The following is a 16,759-nucleotide window of genomic DNA, read 5'->3' on the forward strand; positions in this document are numbered from 1 at the left end:
ATCATGATCACTACAGTTGACATGAGCTCGTCTCTTCATCCATTTCAACAACAACAACAACAACAACAACAACATGTGGTCTCCAAACCACTCAGTGGAAATGTAATTGTAGATTTCTTTCTTTCCAAAGTCAGAACTAAAATCTCTGTGATAAAGGAAGGTCTGCTGGTTTCTCTGTTGAGGCCCATGCAGCGGAAGAGGAACAACAACATACAAACACATCAACACAAATGTTGATGAGACGTCAGAGCACAGACAAGTTCAGATTCTCATGTGGACAAATGTCAGTTTATGTGAATCAAAGTCATGATGAGCAGTGAGAGCCTCCGTGGCTAAACAGACACAGGAAGGAGCGCCACCCACACAAAGTCCAACATCAAGCAAACAACAAACCAGGAGACCACAAAGTACCGCCCACAAAGTGTGACTGACAGCTGATCTCTGAGCAGTGAAGACATGACACAACAATGAGCTCTCAGCTACAACCATGGAGACCAAATCACCTGGAGACTAGAAGACACATTTTAACCAACTGTCCCTGAAGAGACTTCTGTCTATTTCACTTTAATCAACTCAGCAGTGTCTCCAACATTATTAAATAACCTGAGTCCAGCATAGAGAGGCTGAGTGAATGTGGTCTGGACTCTGTGGAGGAGAGTCATGGTTTCAGAGACGCTGTAGAAAGACAGAAGACCTGCTCTGTGATCCAGGTACACTCCTACTCTGGAGGAACCAGGACCTGAGACGGGAGTTTGGACGTTGTTGTGGAAAAATGTGTAACCGTTTGTGTAACAACATAATGACCAAGATTTGTCATTGTATCCAAACAAACATTCAATCCCTGCTCTGCTGATATTCTTGTATGCGACTGCTACATAAACTTCTCCTCCTCTCCACTCCACCTCCCAGTAACAACGTCCAGTCAGACTCTCTCTACTCAGGACCTGAAACAAATCAGTGAATCTGTCTGGATGATGAGAATAAGACTGAGGTTGATCCATTAATGTTACTTTTCTGTTCCCCTCAGATAATAACAGTTCTGTGTTTGCTGTGTTTGGATCCAGTGTGATTTCACATGAATATTTCCAGAATTCATCTCTGGTCTTTGGCTCTGGTTGTGGCAGTAAAACATCCACTTCAGTCACTGTCACTGAGATGTTTGTCCATGTCTCTCTCAGAATGTCCTGTAGTTTCTCTCTGGTCTCTGTCACAGCTGCTTTCACGCCATCAAGTTCCTCAGAGGACGAATCTTGATGCTGGATGAGTGTGTAGACTCACTGGGTGGTGGCAGTGAGGGTAGTTGTGTAGAAACTGGTTGTGATCCTCTGTGTTTAAGAGCTGCTTCAGCTCGAGCCTTTCCTCTCCAGCTCAGTGATCTGCTGCTCCAGCTTCTCCTCAACATCTTTGACTCGACTCTCTTCAGTTTTCCTGCTGGGATCTGACCAGCTGCTCCACATCAGAGCTTCTTTTCTGGAGGAGACGGATCATCTCAGTGAAGATCTCCCGACTGTCCTCCACGTTTTATCAGCAGAGTGAGCCATGGCCTTCAGCTCCTGTCTAAGCAGCTCCACGTCTTTGCGTCTCTCCTGGATGGTCTGCTGGATGTTTTCTAGCATCACCTCCACCTCCTTCTGCTTCTCAGTCCTTTCTGCTGCAGCTGAGACTGTGTCGTGGCCTTTATGTTCATCCACAGAGCAGAGGTAACAGATACTCTGCTGATCAGTACGACAGAACATCTTCATCACCTCATCATGACGAGAGCAGATGTTCTCCTGGAGCTTCTTGGAGGGCTCCACCAGCTTGTGTTTCTTTAATGGAGCTACATCATAGTGAGGTTGGAGGTGTTTCTCACAGTAAGAGGCTAAACAGTTTATACAGGACTTGAAGGCTTTCAGCTTCCTCCCAGTGCAGAAATCACAGGCCACATCTTCAGGTCCAGCATAGCAGTGATCAGCTGGAGCAGCTTGGAGTCCAGTCTTCTTAGCTGCTCCACTAACTCTGCTAACATGGTGTTTTTCTCCAGGACAGGCCTCGGTATGAAAGTCTTCCTGCACTGAGGGCAGCTGTAGATTCCCTTCTGGTCTTCTTCATCCCAGTGGCTTTTAATACAGTTCATGCAGTAGCTGTGTCCACAGGAAGTAGCCACAGGATCCTTCAGTGGATCCAGACAGATGGAACAAGAGAAGGTTTCTCTGTCCAACTGAACTCCTTTCTGCTCCATTTCACCTCTCAGTGTCGACGACTGTGTGAGTTTCTGTTTGCTAGAAGTGAAACTAGTCTGAGCTCTGATCTGAACAACATGTGATTGTACAGTGAATGGAGCCTGTCAGCTCTCACACTTCACCACATGCTGCTTACACCCATCTTCAATGTAGAGATCTAAAGGGGAGGGAACAAGGAGACATGAGGAAATATGAGTGGAGCTGCTCCAGGAAGAGGGAGGAGTTATCAGACTCTGACTTGTTCCAGGAAGAGGAGTCAGACGACAAAACTAATCACAATAAAATCCACATCATTCATGGTCGTAGACGCCACAGACTGTTACAGTTACACACACATTGCTCTTATTATCCTGACATTTATTAACTAGTGCTGAACAACCAAGAGTCCTGGAAGAGATTTTCCACGTTAAACGTTGAACGTTTAAAGGAGCCAATGTTTAAAACTCTTGATTTGATCTGATTTCCTGATCTGAATGAATGACCTACCATCAGTCAGGTAAATAATCTACAGTGAATACAAACGGTCAGAGCCTACTTACTTGTTTGTAGCTGCACGGAGGAACTGCTTCACTTCACAGCAGGAAAAGAAAAAATGTTTCAGAGCAGGAAGTAGCTGCAGGTTTGAACCTGGATCAACAGTTGCATCATAAAACTAAACACGTGACAAAGAAGGAGGGACTGTGTTTATTTCCTGGTCGGCAGTAGTGAAGGGAAGTCTTTTATTTTGTTCTAATTCAACAATTATGAATGATTTGTGTGTTGAAATGTGATTTTATCCTTCATTGTTTATTTTCATTTCTATTGTTTAACATTTTAACCAAAGCTTTAAATGAACAACTGAGCCACAGCAAACAAATCAAATCAATTTAGGCCAAAGTCTGAACATCATGACACTTTAAATTAAAGTCTTTAGTGCAGGTTTGAATTAATACCAGATGCCTCAGCTCGGACGTCCAGTTTTCACTCAGTTCTTCTCCTTTTCTAACGCCTTCTCATTTAAATCCAGCTCCCCCGTCACTCTTGGGCTTCATTCTTACCTGGCCTGGACCGCAACAGATATGAAACACTTTGGGGTCTTTCTCCGGCCCAGGCTCACAAAATTCACAAAAATAAAAAGTAAACAAACAAAATAAATGTGTTTTCTAATAATGCAGTTGTGGTTTCGTAAACCATCGAATTGAACTGTACATCATCCATTATTCTTTTCTCTTTTTTTGCTCAACATCCTTTTTGATTGTTTGGGTGTAAATACAGGGTATTTTTAGAATCCACCTGTATGAGGCTGTAACTATGGAACTAAAACCATAGGTTGCATTTCATTTTCTTCTAAAGACAGTTTATCTTGTTTTGGTGGTCGAATAATAAAGTAATGTAACCAATCTGGATCATTAAACCAGTTTTATGACTTGTTATCATAGTATAAAGCAGCTCGTTGCTAAACTTTGAACCTGAACCCAACCTACCTTCATAACTCTAAATCTGCGAACCATAAATGAACCTCTGGAGGAACTCCCAGGTCAGACAGGAGATATAATCCTTCTATCATGTCCTGGCCTCCTTCCAGGGGGGACCTGCCCAGAACCCCTCTAATGGAGGCGTCTGGGAGGCATCCTCACCAGATGCCCAAACCACCTCAACTGACTCCTGTCGACGTGGAGGAGCAGCGGTTCTACTCTGAGCTCCTCCCGTGTGACCGAGCGCTTTGCCCTATCTCTAAGGCTGAGCCAAACCACCCTGCCAAGGTCAAGTCTCTGTAGTAAAACATCGTGATCAACAGAGTCAAATGCAGCATCTCACAGGACGAGGACAGAGACAAGTCCATTGTCTAAAGCCATGAGGAGATTGTTAGTGCATTTAACTGGATCTGTTTGTGTTCCATGGTCAACTCTAAAACCTGAAACTCTTCAAACCATTTACTGCTTAAATGGTCACAAAAGGAAGGTCCGATATTGGTCTTCAGTTCATTTTCAATAACAGCAATTTTTAAAGACTGAGGTACATAACCTGTTAATAAAGACACACCAATCTGGTTTAATGCAGAGGTGTTCATGAATGGAAAAAAATGGTTCTGGTGTACCTAATGAAGTGGACACTGTGTGCAAATAAATACATTTGTGATTGTCTGAGGTAAACACAAATTAATGATTGACACTGATCAGGACTTGTTTTTGATCCCACTGTTAATTATTGATTCCATTTTATTGCAGAGAACGATTTATGATGAAGTCGTAAATCCAGCCATTCTGTTTTTATAAGACGACGGTGTCAGTCTGTCAACTCTTTAAATTCTTCAAGAGTCTCATTTGTAAGTTTAAACTTTTATTTTGTGCATTAAATGTAAACTTTTTCATTGATTTAAAATAAATTTCAGTGACTAAAACTTTCAAGAAAAACTCACCGGTCCCTCTCTCACCTGGACAGAGGAATTGGTGCTGTGAAGATTCCATTTTTGGATTTCCTTCAGTGCCTTCAACACCATCCAGCCTCTGGTCCTCAAGGACAAACTGACAGAGATGGGAGTGGAATCACACCTGGTGACTTGGATCACAGACTACCTGACAGACAGACCTCAGTATTGTGCGACTGGGGGACTGCAGATCTGACACTATGGTCGGCAGCACAGGAGCACCACAACAATCTGTGCTTTCTCCGGTCCTGTTCACCCTGTACACATCAGACTTTAGGTACATCTCAGAGCTCTGCCATGTACAACGTTTTGCAGACGACACGGCTATCATCAGTTGTATCAAGGGTGAACAGGAGGAGTACAGAGAACTGATCGAGACTTTGTGACATGGTGCGACTCCAACCAACCTGCTCCTCAACACCACCAAGACCAAGGAGATGGTGGATGGACTTTAGGAGAACGAGGGTGCACCCCGAGCCTGTCCTCATCAAAGGAGACTGTAAATCAATCAGACTTTGTTGTTGTGTAGACTTTGGTTGGGGTGGTTCAGTTCTGCTCTCAGTCTATTTACAGAAACAAACTCCACTGCACTGGCTGATATCACAGGTTAAAAGTAAAAGGTCATTAATAGGGATACATTTTATTTTCTCATTGTTTTTACATTCATCTGTGGTTTTATTTTTACAGAATACTAGGCTAAAACCAGTGAAATGATTTTGTTGGGCAACGTAATACTGACGATTTCATTGAGAATTAGAGGCATTTTTTTAAGTTATTTGTCTTTTTAAGAAAATAACTTTGTGTAAGTTAAAGGTTATATTAAATGTGAAATTGACATTATAGGTTTAGACTAGTTTCATAAATTGGACTGATTGAAGTTGTCCTCACTGGGATGAAAGGATGAAGAGATGAAAGACTTAAAAACAGTTCAGAGAGACAGTTCAGTTCAGTGAGGCATCAGTGCTAACCACCACGCCAGTTATGAATCATTTCAACACTTTTACTATAATTGATAAGAACATTAATCAACATTTAAGACAGCTGGACACATGTTGGATAACTCCGGTTTTATAAATATATTAATAACTTTACTGTGGCTGAGCTCCACACTTCAAACCTGAGGCATCGCCCACGTTCATACTGCGCATGCTCAGTCACTCTGTGAAACCGACCAATCGTTTAGGAGCAACAGCTCAGTGATATTTGCATGAAGCGGATATTAAATGGCTGCTCTGCGTGTGTCAGGGTTATTGTTCGGGGAACGTAAACGTTGAATCATGCCTGAGCCAGTAAAAGCGCCCAAGAAGGGCTCAAAGAAAGCCGTCTCTAAGAGCGTGTCTAAGACCGGCAAGAAGAAGAGGAAGACCAGGAAGGAGAGCTACGCCATCTACGTGTATAAGGTGTTGAAGCAGGTCCACCCTGACACCGGTATCTCCTCCAAAGCCATGGGCATCATGAACTCGTTCGTCAGCGACATCTTTGAGCGGATCGCCGGTGAGTCCTCTCGCCTTGCTCACTACAACAAGCGCTCCACCATCACCTCCAGGGAGATCCAGACCGCCGTCCGCCTTCTGCTGCCCGGTGAGCTGGCCAAGCACGCCGTGTCTGAGGGCACCAAGGCCGTCACCAAGTACACCAGCTCCAAGTAAACTAGCAGCTGTTTACTGGAAACGCAAAACGGTCCTTTTCAGGACCACGCACACACAACTAAAAGCTCAACTCCTTCAAATACTTTTGTTTAGGGTGTTTTTACAGTGGCTGTGTCCTGGTTTTATTTAAAGGGGGGGGGGGACGAGTCGTGTTATCGATACGATTTTCGTTAATTTAGAACGATACGATCCGAAACGATTCAGTGACTTTTTAGCCAATAATTAAACTCTGTGTCTGAAAAAACCTACTCAGTGTTTCCTCTACATTCATTTAGGAGTTGCAGGCGGCCAACAGATAATCTTGCTCAGTATCTACTCTTTGGGGTTCTTTTTATGAATTTTTTTTATGTCGACTTCCTGTGTGTCTCGATCCGCTGGCCGGTGCTCGGTTTATCAATAAAGAACGAGGTTATTATGTTTATTGGTGGTGACCGACGTTTAATTATCTGACGTTTCATCGAGTTGTTTTCTTTTTGCTCAGGTCACTGTGTGTCTCTGGTGGGACGAGACAGGGAGGCAAGGAGACGTGAAAGTGAATGTTAGCATTAGCATATACATTAATTTTGCCACTGATGTTAGCCGGAAGCTAGCGCATTGTATAACGGTGTTTTTGGTATATAAAACTAATTTGTACGTTTTGTCTGTCCAGTTTTACAGTGTTTCTCAAATAAATAATCGAAGCGGATGGTCTGGCGAGCTTAATCCAACGTGTTATTTCCTAGTATCGATTAATTGCCTTTTAAATCGATATTAGATCGATATGCGGAAGGCCAACTTGCCCAGCACAGATCGACGTAATTGGATCGTAAGAAAATAATTCGATTCATCGATGTAGTGGATGAATCGTTACACCCCTACAGTTGTGTTATGGAGGTAACTTCAGGTTCAACACTTGTAGAATTTGTAGCTTTTGTTTTAATATAATGGAAAATTATATACAAATTAGAGTATGAAGGAGATCCATTCATTCAAACATTTTATAAAAATATTCATGTGATTCATTAAAACATTTTATAAAAATATTCAACTATTCAAGGATATGGTAGCTCTTAAAAAACGTAATATGAATTACTTATGATCATGTATTTAACATCACTTTCATAAATACATAAAGTAGCAAATCCCTAAAAAATCCCATCTAACTTTACTATTTGTTGTTTAACATAATATAAAAATGCATCTCTTACATTCTCTGCTAGTTATAATCCTATAACCAACTGAAACGTTTCCTTACAGTTTTAGCTGTTATTTTTGACATTAAAATAATATCCTTACAGGATACAATGAATTGCAATAAGGTCGATCAGAAACAAAGTTGATTCTACACTTTCCTTTAAATAAATATAGAAGTGATATTGTTGATGTGAGGAATGATTTCTCTTAAGATTGTTGTGGGTGGCTCTGAAAAGAGCCTTTGAGGAGCTGGATGTTTCAGGAGCTCACTTCTCTTGGGTGCTGCCTTCTTGACTTTAGGCTTGGCTACCTTCTTAGCGGGGGCTTTCTTGGCTGCAGGGGCCTTCTTGACCACCTTCTTGGGGCTCTTGGCAGCCTTCTTAGGACTCTTTGTGGCCTTCTTGGGGCTCTTGCCAGCTTTCTTTACTGCTGCCGGTTTCTTGACTTTCTTGGGAGATTTCTTAGCAGCTGCTGCGGGCTTCTTGACTTTCTTAGGAGACTTTTTAGCGGCCGCTGCGGGCTTCTTGGCTTTAGTGGCAACTTTCTTGACGGGTTTCTTGACCTTGCTTTCAGCCTTCTTGTTGATCTTGAAGGATCCGGAGGCCCCGGTTCCCTTGATCTGAACCAGAGTCCCCTTGGTCACCAGGCTCTTGATGGCGGTCTTGACGCGGGCCTTGTTCTTGTCCACGTCGTAGCCGCCGGCAGCCAGAGCCTTCTTGAGGGCGGCTGCAGAGACGCCGCTCCGCTCCTTGGAAGCGGCCACAGATTTAACGATCAGCTCGCTGACGGTGGGACCGGCTTTCTTCGGTTTGGACGCCTTCTTCTTGGCGGCTTTAGCCGGAGCGGGAGCCGGAGCTGGAGCTACTTCAGCCATTTTCCTTCCTGTCGTTTGTCGCTAGTCAACCAGAGTCAGACTGCAGTGATGAAAAACTCGGAGCAGGAGGCGGCACTTAAACACACCATGAGAACCGTAGAGACTCAGCCCAGCCCGGCTCTCCTGTGTACAGGCTGAATGTCGCTGCTTGTGTTTTCTCTGGACACATTCAAGGAAAATAAACGTTTGTTGGAGCAGAGAAACAGGCTGAAACTGAATGGGCACACAGTTGACTGGTGTCTCTTCGTGTCCAGCTCATACTGAGCTCTGGTGGCGTTTTTATTTGGTTCGTGGAGCCTCCAAACGTCACCGACTCACCGCGGAGCTCGGCGCTGCTCGTCGGGGTTTTATCCCACTTTTCTCTCCTAAAATGATTTCACATCCATCAGAGCTCCGTCCAAAGATGTTTTCCAGCTGCGACACGTGTTTGTTTGTACAATCCGAGTTAAGTCCACCGTGTCTTGTCCATCAGTCTGAAACAAAGTGAAGACGTTGTGTCGACAGCAAACACACAGGTGATGGTGGTGGAGGCTGATGGAGCAGACTGACTTAGATCAGAGCTGCTCTCTCTCAACGTTTCTCCCCATCAACGCTTTTAATGTTGTTGTAATGTCTGAATCCCTTTTAACTGTAAATATTTCTCATGAATCCACAGAATCTGAAGAAGAGTTGACCGTATTTGTCTCTATAATGAACAATCTCTTTACACAGAAACAATGACTCCTGCCAAGGAGAAACTTTGAAGCAGTCAATGATCAGCAGTGACACTGTATTCAACAATATTTCATCAGATCTCAGGAGGAAGATGACCACTGACTGAAAGACAAACAGTCCTCTGATCGGTTGTCTTTTAAACATCTGAATTGTGTTGCACCTTCCGTATAATAAAACAGATTGAGTCTCCAAAGTGTTTAATCCTCTGCAAGGGTCTGCAAAGAGTGACGGCTGAGCGCCAGGCCACAGTAACCACAGGGAAAGTCTCAGAGTTAGTGGCTGCTCTCTGTGCATCCATGGTCAGAACGTTCCCACAAAACTGAATACAACACTTTTCTTTCAGGAAAAAAAAAAAAAAATCAGTGACAAACAGAGCGGTGGATGAAGCACCTTGTTTCCACTAAGGATGTCAGAATCATCATCAAAAAATAAATACATAAAATAAAAAGTATCTTTTTCAGTATTTAATTTGAATCTTTTCACACCATGTGTTAAATTAATACCATTTTCATTCTCCTATGGAAAAAAGGGAATTGGGTTTACCAGACCCAAGGCTGTATGCCATATCTTACGAAATATTGGAAACTAACAGATAACAAGTTAGATCGGATGTATATTGAGAATGAGCTGTGTTCACCATTTAGTGCAAAGGAGAAACTTTTTCACCAGAGCGACACAAGAAATAGTCCACTCTAGGGCCAAAATACATCAAGGTGTCACGCTATGTACAGCCATGTGCTTCATTATGGTTTAACCCTGCCATTCATGTTGGAAAAGTGTCGGCGTACTAGAAGCGGTGGCACTCTGGAGGTATGTAACATAGGAGATTTGTATCCTATGAAGAACTAATTTGTTAATTCTAACTTGAAGAGAAACAACATTTTTGGAAATATTTACAAATCAGGGATTGTGTGAAATCTCGAATAGGTAACTTCTCAGAGAATCGTATAATGGACTATATAAATATGCCACTGGAGTGCTGCACAGCTTCACAATACTACAAACCAACTAATTTCTCTGGAAGTGGGGAGTCCACCGATGTGAAGCTGTTGTGGGAGAGGGACCTGAAAACAAATATTGCACAAGTGTTGGAAATGTAAAACAGAGCTGGGAACTTTATTGCACTGTATGTGGGAGTGTACATTAGTGGCTCCATCCTGGATGAAAGTTGTTGACCTTCTGAGTGAACGGTCTGGCTCAACGGTCTGGCCCTGACTCCTGTTACGTGTCTACTAGGGGACACGTCTGTAGCTAAAAGGACATTTTGTGTCATCATGGTGGGCCTGATTACAGCTTCCAGAGTAATTCTAAGACAGTGGAAAGCAGCTGTATCTCCGAATCTGAGGGAGTGGTTGGATGCAGTGGTGGAGACAGCGTCATATGAGGCTATGCTCTACAGATTAAAAGGCGAAATGGAAGATGGGAGGAGCGCTTGGGAACCTTTTTGGAGTTACACAAAGCGAACCGTGGACTAAATGCGGCATCTCGTACCTTTTTTGGATTCGTTTTATAGAATACATGTGTTTGGATGTTCTCTTTTGTGACATGTCTAGTTCGAATCTGTACTTGTTTACATATTCTAAATTTTCAATAAAAGTTTGAATCACAAAAAAAAATAAATAAATCAATAAAATCCAGGGATGTCTGTATTGTCATTACCGTTGTAACTGGTTTCTAATGAAATTTCCAGTCATGACTCCAAAACACTGATGTTGAAATACTTAAAAATAATTCATATCTAAATCAAGTTTCAAGTAATAAGTCACATTTCAAAATGTTAACACAGCTGCTTAAGAGTGACTTGACTGATGTGTGAATATGGAAGTTGGTGGCTGCTATAAACGCAGCTGGCCACTAGATGTCACTGGAAGCTTCAAATCTTTTTTGGGTAGAATCAGGAAAAAAAGATTTATCCCCGAAGGGAAATTAGAAGGGGGAAGAGCGGTACATTAAAATAAGAGCAAGAGAATAAAATCCCAAAAGTGGGTGGGCAAAAAACAGAGTATTATGTACAATGACAGGCCTGCTGCCAGTAACAGAAGAGTGAGATGACAGCAGATAAAGTATGGCAGATAAATAAAGTGAGGCGTGGATAAAATGTGACAATGTGATTAAAGTGACATTGTAGTTGAAGTGACAAAGTAATATCGTAATATTGCACATCAGGACATGTAAAATTGCACTAGAGCATTGAACAAGAAGACTTAAGTTATTGTAACTTGTAAGTAACTGCCTCCATCTCTAGCAATTACAGGACAAGCAGCTGTGTCAACGTTTCTGAAATGTGACTAATTACTTGAAACTTGATTTAGATATCAATTATTTTCGCTGTGAAGTAAGATGTATTTCAGCATCAGTGTTTTAGAGATATGACTGGAAGTAGTTTCCAGTGAAACAACTTACGGTGGTGACGATAATAAGGACATTCCTGGATTTGGATGATATTCGTTTTTAACACATGGTGTGAAACATTGTGGAGACACTTTTAGGGGGAATGATTCTGAAGGACTTCCTTATGGCAAAATGGGGTGTGCATGAGAGAATTGTGCTTGTGCAACAAGTTTTTATTTATGAACAAGATCTGCTCATTGGTATAATTCTCCATCGTTTCCTCTCGTAACGCTATTAAACAGCTCATTTTACTGAACAGGGCGGCAAAGTGTCCGAGCCTCAGTGCTGAACGTCCCATCTCTAATAATCACCAAACTAAGTGGGAATATTACAAAGTTGTTGAATGATCACATTTCCTATAGATCCTAGTCCTGCACTTATTGGATGTCTGATCGATATCAAAGCCCCTATCGGCCATCCCAGTGTAGAATCGATAGGGTCTTCATCCAGCTTTGTCTTAACATTCACCTTTTACGTTTACACTGTTAAGAAAATGAGTGATGCATTTGAGGCTTCGGTGTTTTATAATAGTTGACACAAGAAAACAAGGAACGTGTCTTTATCTTGAAGAGATGTGTGGCCCTTAAAAGGACCTTTGTGTTTTTTGTTGGATGAAGGATTGTGTAGTTTAACCTCCGAAGCCATAGAGAGTGCGTCCCTGCCTCTTGAGCGCATAGACCACATCCATGGCGGTGACGGTCTTCCTCTTAGCGTGCTCGGTGTAGGTGACGGCATCACGGATGACGTTCTCCAGGAAAACCTTCAACACGCCGCGGGTCTCCTCGTAGATCAGACCGGAGATACGCTTGACTCCGCCACGGCGAGCCAGACGGCGGATAGCGGGCTTCGTGATTCCCTGGATGTTATCACGGAGAACTTTACGGTGACGCTTGGCGCCTCCTTTACCGAGACCTTTGCCGCCTTTTCCTCTTCCGCTCATTTTTACTGTTCAGATGTTTTCTGTCCAATAATGTCTCTGCTGGACTCACACTTGGTTTTACAGTCTAACTGAGGACGTGAAAGAAGACAGGAGGCGGGACTAAGCGTCTTCAGGAACCATGGCAACGGTGACGCTCTTAAAGAGACCGCGTCCCTAATTCAAAAAATTCAAAAAATTCGCACACAGAGAGTAGGAGTCATTTTTTCTACCTGCTTCTTTTTTTAACACTGCTGAAGCAAGATCAGTGGCTAGAATCTTTTTGTTTAAGTTGTTATTTCCTTTTTGCAGTAGTGGTTGGATTTTTTTTTCTTCCTTTTGATTCTGTTCAAAATAATGATGATGGCCATCAACGTGTCCCGTTTCAAACCTGCAAACCACAGAAAGAAAATATCTCGGATAAAATCATCAAGTGAAACCACAGAAGTGCTTATTTTTACTGATCAGCCACAACATTATGACCACTAACGAGAGTAAAGAATTGAATTGAATTAAATGCCTTTATTGTTATTGCACTCAGTGCAATGAAACGCTGACGGCATCTATCCTGATATATGTCAGACAGTGAGGAGGTTGTGATTGTATTAAATCCTGTGCCAATGTCCTGACGCTGTCCAGAGCTTTTCTGTCGGCCTTGGTAATGATGTTGAACCATACCAGTGTGTCATGTGTTATGATGCTCTGAATAGAACAACTGTCAATTATCAGTTTCTGAGGCAGCTTGACTATCCTCAACAACCTCATAAAGTACAACCACTGCTGTGCTATTTTGACACGAGCGCACTATACTGTTGCATTTCAATAGACACAGTTTGCATATGGTTTGTGTGTGCATTGGTATATTTGATGTCCGGTGACTTATGATCAATTATTTATGATTGTACAGATGGAGAATAAATGCTTATATCAAACTGTAAAGTGGCTTTTATGAATATAGTTTAAGTGAAGTAGTGATAAAAGCTCTTTGTTGAAGTAGTGTGTGGCTCTTAAAAGAGCCGTTTGGTTTTGCTGTAAATGGTGCAGCAGTGTTTTACTTCTTGGCGGGCTTCTCGGTCTTCTTGGGCAGAAGAACGGCCTGGATGTTGGGCAGCACGCCGCCCTGAGCGATGGTGACTCCTCCAAGCAGCTTGTTGAGCTCCTCGTCGTTGCGGACAGCCAGCTGCAGGTGACGGGGGATGATACGGGTCTTCTTGTTGTCGCGGGCAGCGTTTCCAGCCAACTCCAGGATCTCAGCGGTCAGGTACTCCAGCACAGCCGCCAGGTAGACGGGGGCGCCGGCACCAACACGCTCCGCATAGTTGCCTTTACGCAGCAGCCTGTGAACACGGCCCACAGGGAACTGGAGTCCTGCACGGGAAGAGCGGGTCTTGGCCTTAGCTCTGGCTTTTCCTCCGGTTTTTCCGCGGCCACTCATTTTGCTGATTTCTGTTCTTGAATCGAGACTCAAAGAAAATGTGTCTCCAGCAGCAGAACCCCTCCTTTATATGTCCACCACCCTCAGCGGTGACGGTTCCTGACAGACCAACCAGAAAAGCTTCCGACAGAGCAGCAGAGGGCGGCCCTCCCTCAGTTTTAGCGGACTTTTTGAACCGACTTTTCTCCAATCAACAGCGCACGCTGTGGCGGGGTTGCTCCTCTGTAGGCGGTGCTGAGCTCCAGGAAGAGCCGCTCACCAATCAGGAGCCACAGGTCCGAAGCAGCGTCACTGTTTCGAAGCCGGTCCCACAGTTTAAGAGGAGCGAGTCTGCCCTGATTATTGCACTTTTCTCCTGTTCACAGAGAAAGAAGAAACAATGGCAAGAACCAAGCAGACCGCCCGTAAGTCCACCGGAGGCAAAGCCCCCAGGAAGCAGCTCGCCACCAAGGCTGCCCGTAAGAGCGCCCCGGCCACCGGCGGCGTCAAGAAGCCTCACCGTTACAGGCCCGGTACCGTGGCTCTCAGAGAGATCCGTCGCTACCAGAAATCCACCGAGCTGCTCATCCGCAAGCTGCCCTTCCAGCGCCTGGTCCGTGAAATCGCTCAGGACTTCAAGACCGACCTGCGCTTCCAGAGCTCCGCTGTCATGGCTCTGCAGGAGGCCAGCGAGGCTTACCTGGTCGGTCTCTTCGAGGACACCAACCTGTGCGCCATCCACGCCAAGAGAGTCACCATCATGCCCAAAGACATTCAGCTGGCCCGCCGCATCCGTGGAGAGAGAGCTTAAACTACTTGTTACTCATCCACGAACCACAACGGCTCTTTTCAGAGCCACATCACTCTACTTACGAGATTATTCCTCTTTGTGTACATGTGTCTACGTCTGCTCACATGGCGTTTTTTATATCCTGCCTTTCAGGGAATTGCATTAATTTAACTATTTATACTATTTTAATTAAAGTCGTCTCACTCTTACCATGAACCGTAGGCTGCAAAATAATTACCTACGGTGTTTTAAACTATCACCGTAGTTTACATGAATGAATGCTTCCTCAGTGATCTGCTATGTATGATGAAGACCACGAGAGGGCGCCTTCATCCTGCTCACCAGGGATGTAGTGGAGGTTAAAGCTCCTCAACTCACTTTGTCGACAGTCTGACTTCATCACATGTTATCAGGGAGATCAAATCACATTTAGAAGCTGTCAAATGAGCTGGTGCGTTCAGGTCCTGTGCGATTAAAGGCCACTTTTAAACATCCACTCATGTGGACCACCCAGTGGCGAAAAGCTGTTCTAAAATCACAGCAGGGGCCCAGTTGAGTCAGTCCGCTGTATATAACAGACATTTAGTCAGAAAGTTCTCTTCAATCTTTGCTGAATCTTCGCACCCCTTGTATCAGGAGTTCAATCCTCTTCCATCTGGGCGGTAGTATAGGGTACCCGGGCCAGGAGCTCTGAAGCTCAGTGCTCCTTTAACCCTAAGGCCTTTTCAGATATAAACTAGAGATGGATGGATGAAGGCTTGTGAAGTTTCTGGGGCTTCTTCCCGTTCATAGACTTATCACTTGAAACTTGATTTAAATATCAATTATTTTCGCTGTGAAGTAAGTTATATATCAACATCAGTGTTTAGGAGATATGACTGGAAGTTTGATGTCTTAAATAGCAGTGATGTTCTGTCTTTGCTGGTCAGAGTAGAAATCAAGCTACTCTACTGCCCCTCCCGTACCCACAGCTGTACTCATGTTCCATTGCACCATGTTAGTGAATTGCCCTCCTCGCATTTAAAAACTAAATATCAATTAAATGACATGCAACAATCCTGCATTCACTTTTCCCTTTTGCTCAACAATCCTCTTTTGATTGATAGAGGAGGTAAAAAAATTGTACTTTTAGAATCCACCTGTATAAGACTGCACTTATGGAACAAAAAACATAGGTGACACTGTTCTCTCTCTCTCTTGTAAAATTGGTGGACTTGGTTGGTGTTGGTGTAGATTTACTGCTTTATAAGGAACAAATTTGTCAGGAATTATTAAAACATTTGTTGCAGTTTTTCGTTTTCTTTAAAAGACAGTTTATTGTGTTTTATTGGTGGAATAAAAAAGTATTGGAAACAATCTGGATTATAAAACTAGTTTTATGACTTGTGTTATGACTGGCTTTATGTGTAAAGCAGTCATTTGAACCTGAACCCAACAATATAAATCATCTAAAGACGCTTAAAAAGCCTTAACCAGCTCATTAGTTCCATGTGGTTTCATGGATAGACATTGAAGCCATTTTTGTTCATTCCTGGATTTTCCAGCGTGTTTCATTTGCTTTTAAAAAAAAATAAAAATTTTGGGGACATTCTTCAAACATCGCCTGGCACCTCGGTGCTAATCAGTCAATCTCCCTGATCCAACAACAGTACAACAGTGGCCCACCATATCTGCAGATATCTGAGAGTTGTCTCATCTGTGCCCACATAAAGCCCCCCCCCCCCCCCCCCCCCACTGGACTCCTGCAACTAGGGTTTGGCGGTATCCAAATTTTGATACCTTCATACCATTTTACCGCGGTATACGGTATTACCGTATACGGTATTACCATGACTCATTAAAAATTACGAAGCAGCGTCAATTTACACAGACCACCTCGAGTGGGCGGAAGCCAGACACAGAAAAAAAACAAAGAGAATCCGGTGGATTTTCAAAATAAAATACCCCGTGCAAACTGCCAGTCGTAAAAACAGATAAAAGCTAAACTTATTAACTACGCAGCATATTTACACACGTAGAAGCATGTTTAGAAGAACATACACCGCGAAAATGGCCAAAATCTGAGCAAGTAAGCAAAGTCTGGCGGGCTAAACGCTCGCTTCTGAAACGCTCCCCGTAGGTTTTGAAGTTACGTGCAGGACAGACCAAATACACGACGCTCACGCAACGCGCCGCAGACGGGCCCGAAAGCATCATCAAACTGTTGGCT

The 16,759-nt window shown here is 43.4% G+C and overlaps 5 protein-coding genes and 1 pseudogene across 5 annotated transcripts; 2 read left to right on the forward strand and 4 right to left on the reverse strand.

The window, feature by feature from the left end:
* Positions 1–171: 171 nt before the first annotated feature.
* LOC125001913 lies at positions 172–2,848 on the reverse strand (annotated as a pseudogene).
* A 3,043-nt stretch (positions 2,849–5,891) lies between these two features.
* On the forward strand, positions 5,892–6,388 carry LOC125002440 (histone H2B 1/2-like). Its single transcript, XM_047577296.1, has one exon. It carries the CDS (start codon positions 5,907–5,909, stop codon positions 6,276–6,278), a length of 372 nt encoding a protein of 123 aa, XP_047433252.1. The 5' UTR covers positions 5,892–5,906; the 3' UTR covers positions 6,279–6,388.
* Positions 6,389–6,732: 344 nt separating this feature from the next.
* On the reverse strand, positions 6,733–8,585 carry LOC125003922 (histone H1-like). The gene is made up of 2 exons (XM_047578190.1): positions 7,722–8,585; positions 6,733–6,773 (listed from the first exon to the last, which is right to left on the reverse strand). The coding sequence occupies exons 1-2, from the start codon at positions 8,323–8,325 to the stop codon at positions 6,733–6,735; spliced, it is 645 nt and encodes a 214-aa protein (XP_047434146.1). The 5' UTR covers positions 8,326–8,585.
* Positions 8,586–11,792: 3,207 nt separating this feature from the next.
* LOC125002520 (histone H4) lies at positions 11,793–12,437 on the reverse strand. Its single transcript, XM_047577302.1, has one exon. It carries the CDS (start codon positions 12,368–12,370, stop codon positions 12,059–12,061), a length of 312 nt encoding a protein of 103 aa, XP_047433258.1. The 5' UTR covers positions 12,371–12,437; the 3' UTR covers positions 11,793–12,058.
* Positions 12,438–12,891: 454 nt separating this feature from the next.
* Positions 12,892–13,915, reverse strand: LOC125002375 (histone H2A-like). Its single transcript, XM_047577293.1, has one exon. The coding sequence runs from the start codon at positions 13,779–13,781 to the stop codon at positions 13,398–13,400; it is 384 nt and encodes a 127-aa protein (XP_047433249.1). The 5' UTR covers positions 13,782–13,915; the 3' UTR covers positions 12,892–13,397.
* A 137-nt stretch (positions 13,916–14,052) lies between these two features.
* LOC125002295 (histone H3) lies at positions 14,053–16,190 on the forward strand. Its single transcript, XM_047577291.1, has one exon. The coding sequence runs from the start codon at positions 14,161–14,163 to the stop codon at positions 14,569–14,571; it is 411 nt and encodes a 136-aa protein (XP_047433247.1). The 5' UTR covers positions 14,053–14,160; the 3' UTR covers positions 14,572–16,190.
* The last annotated feature ends 569 nt before the right edge of the window (positions 16,191–16,759 follow it).

The sequence above is a fragment of the Mugil cephalus genome, chromosome 2, assembly GCF_022458985.1.
Source record: "Mugil cephalus isolate CIBA_MC_2020 chromosome 2, CIBA_Mcephalus_1.1, whole genome shotgun sequence".
NCBI classification, from domain to species: Eukaryota; Metazoa; Chordata; class Actinopteri; order Mugiliformes; family Mugilidae; genus Mugil; species Mugil cephalus.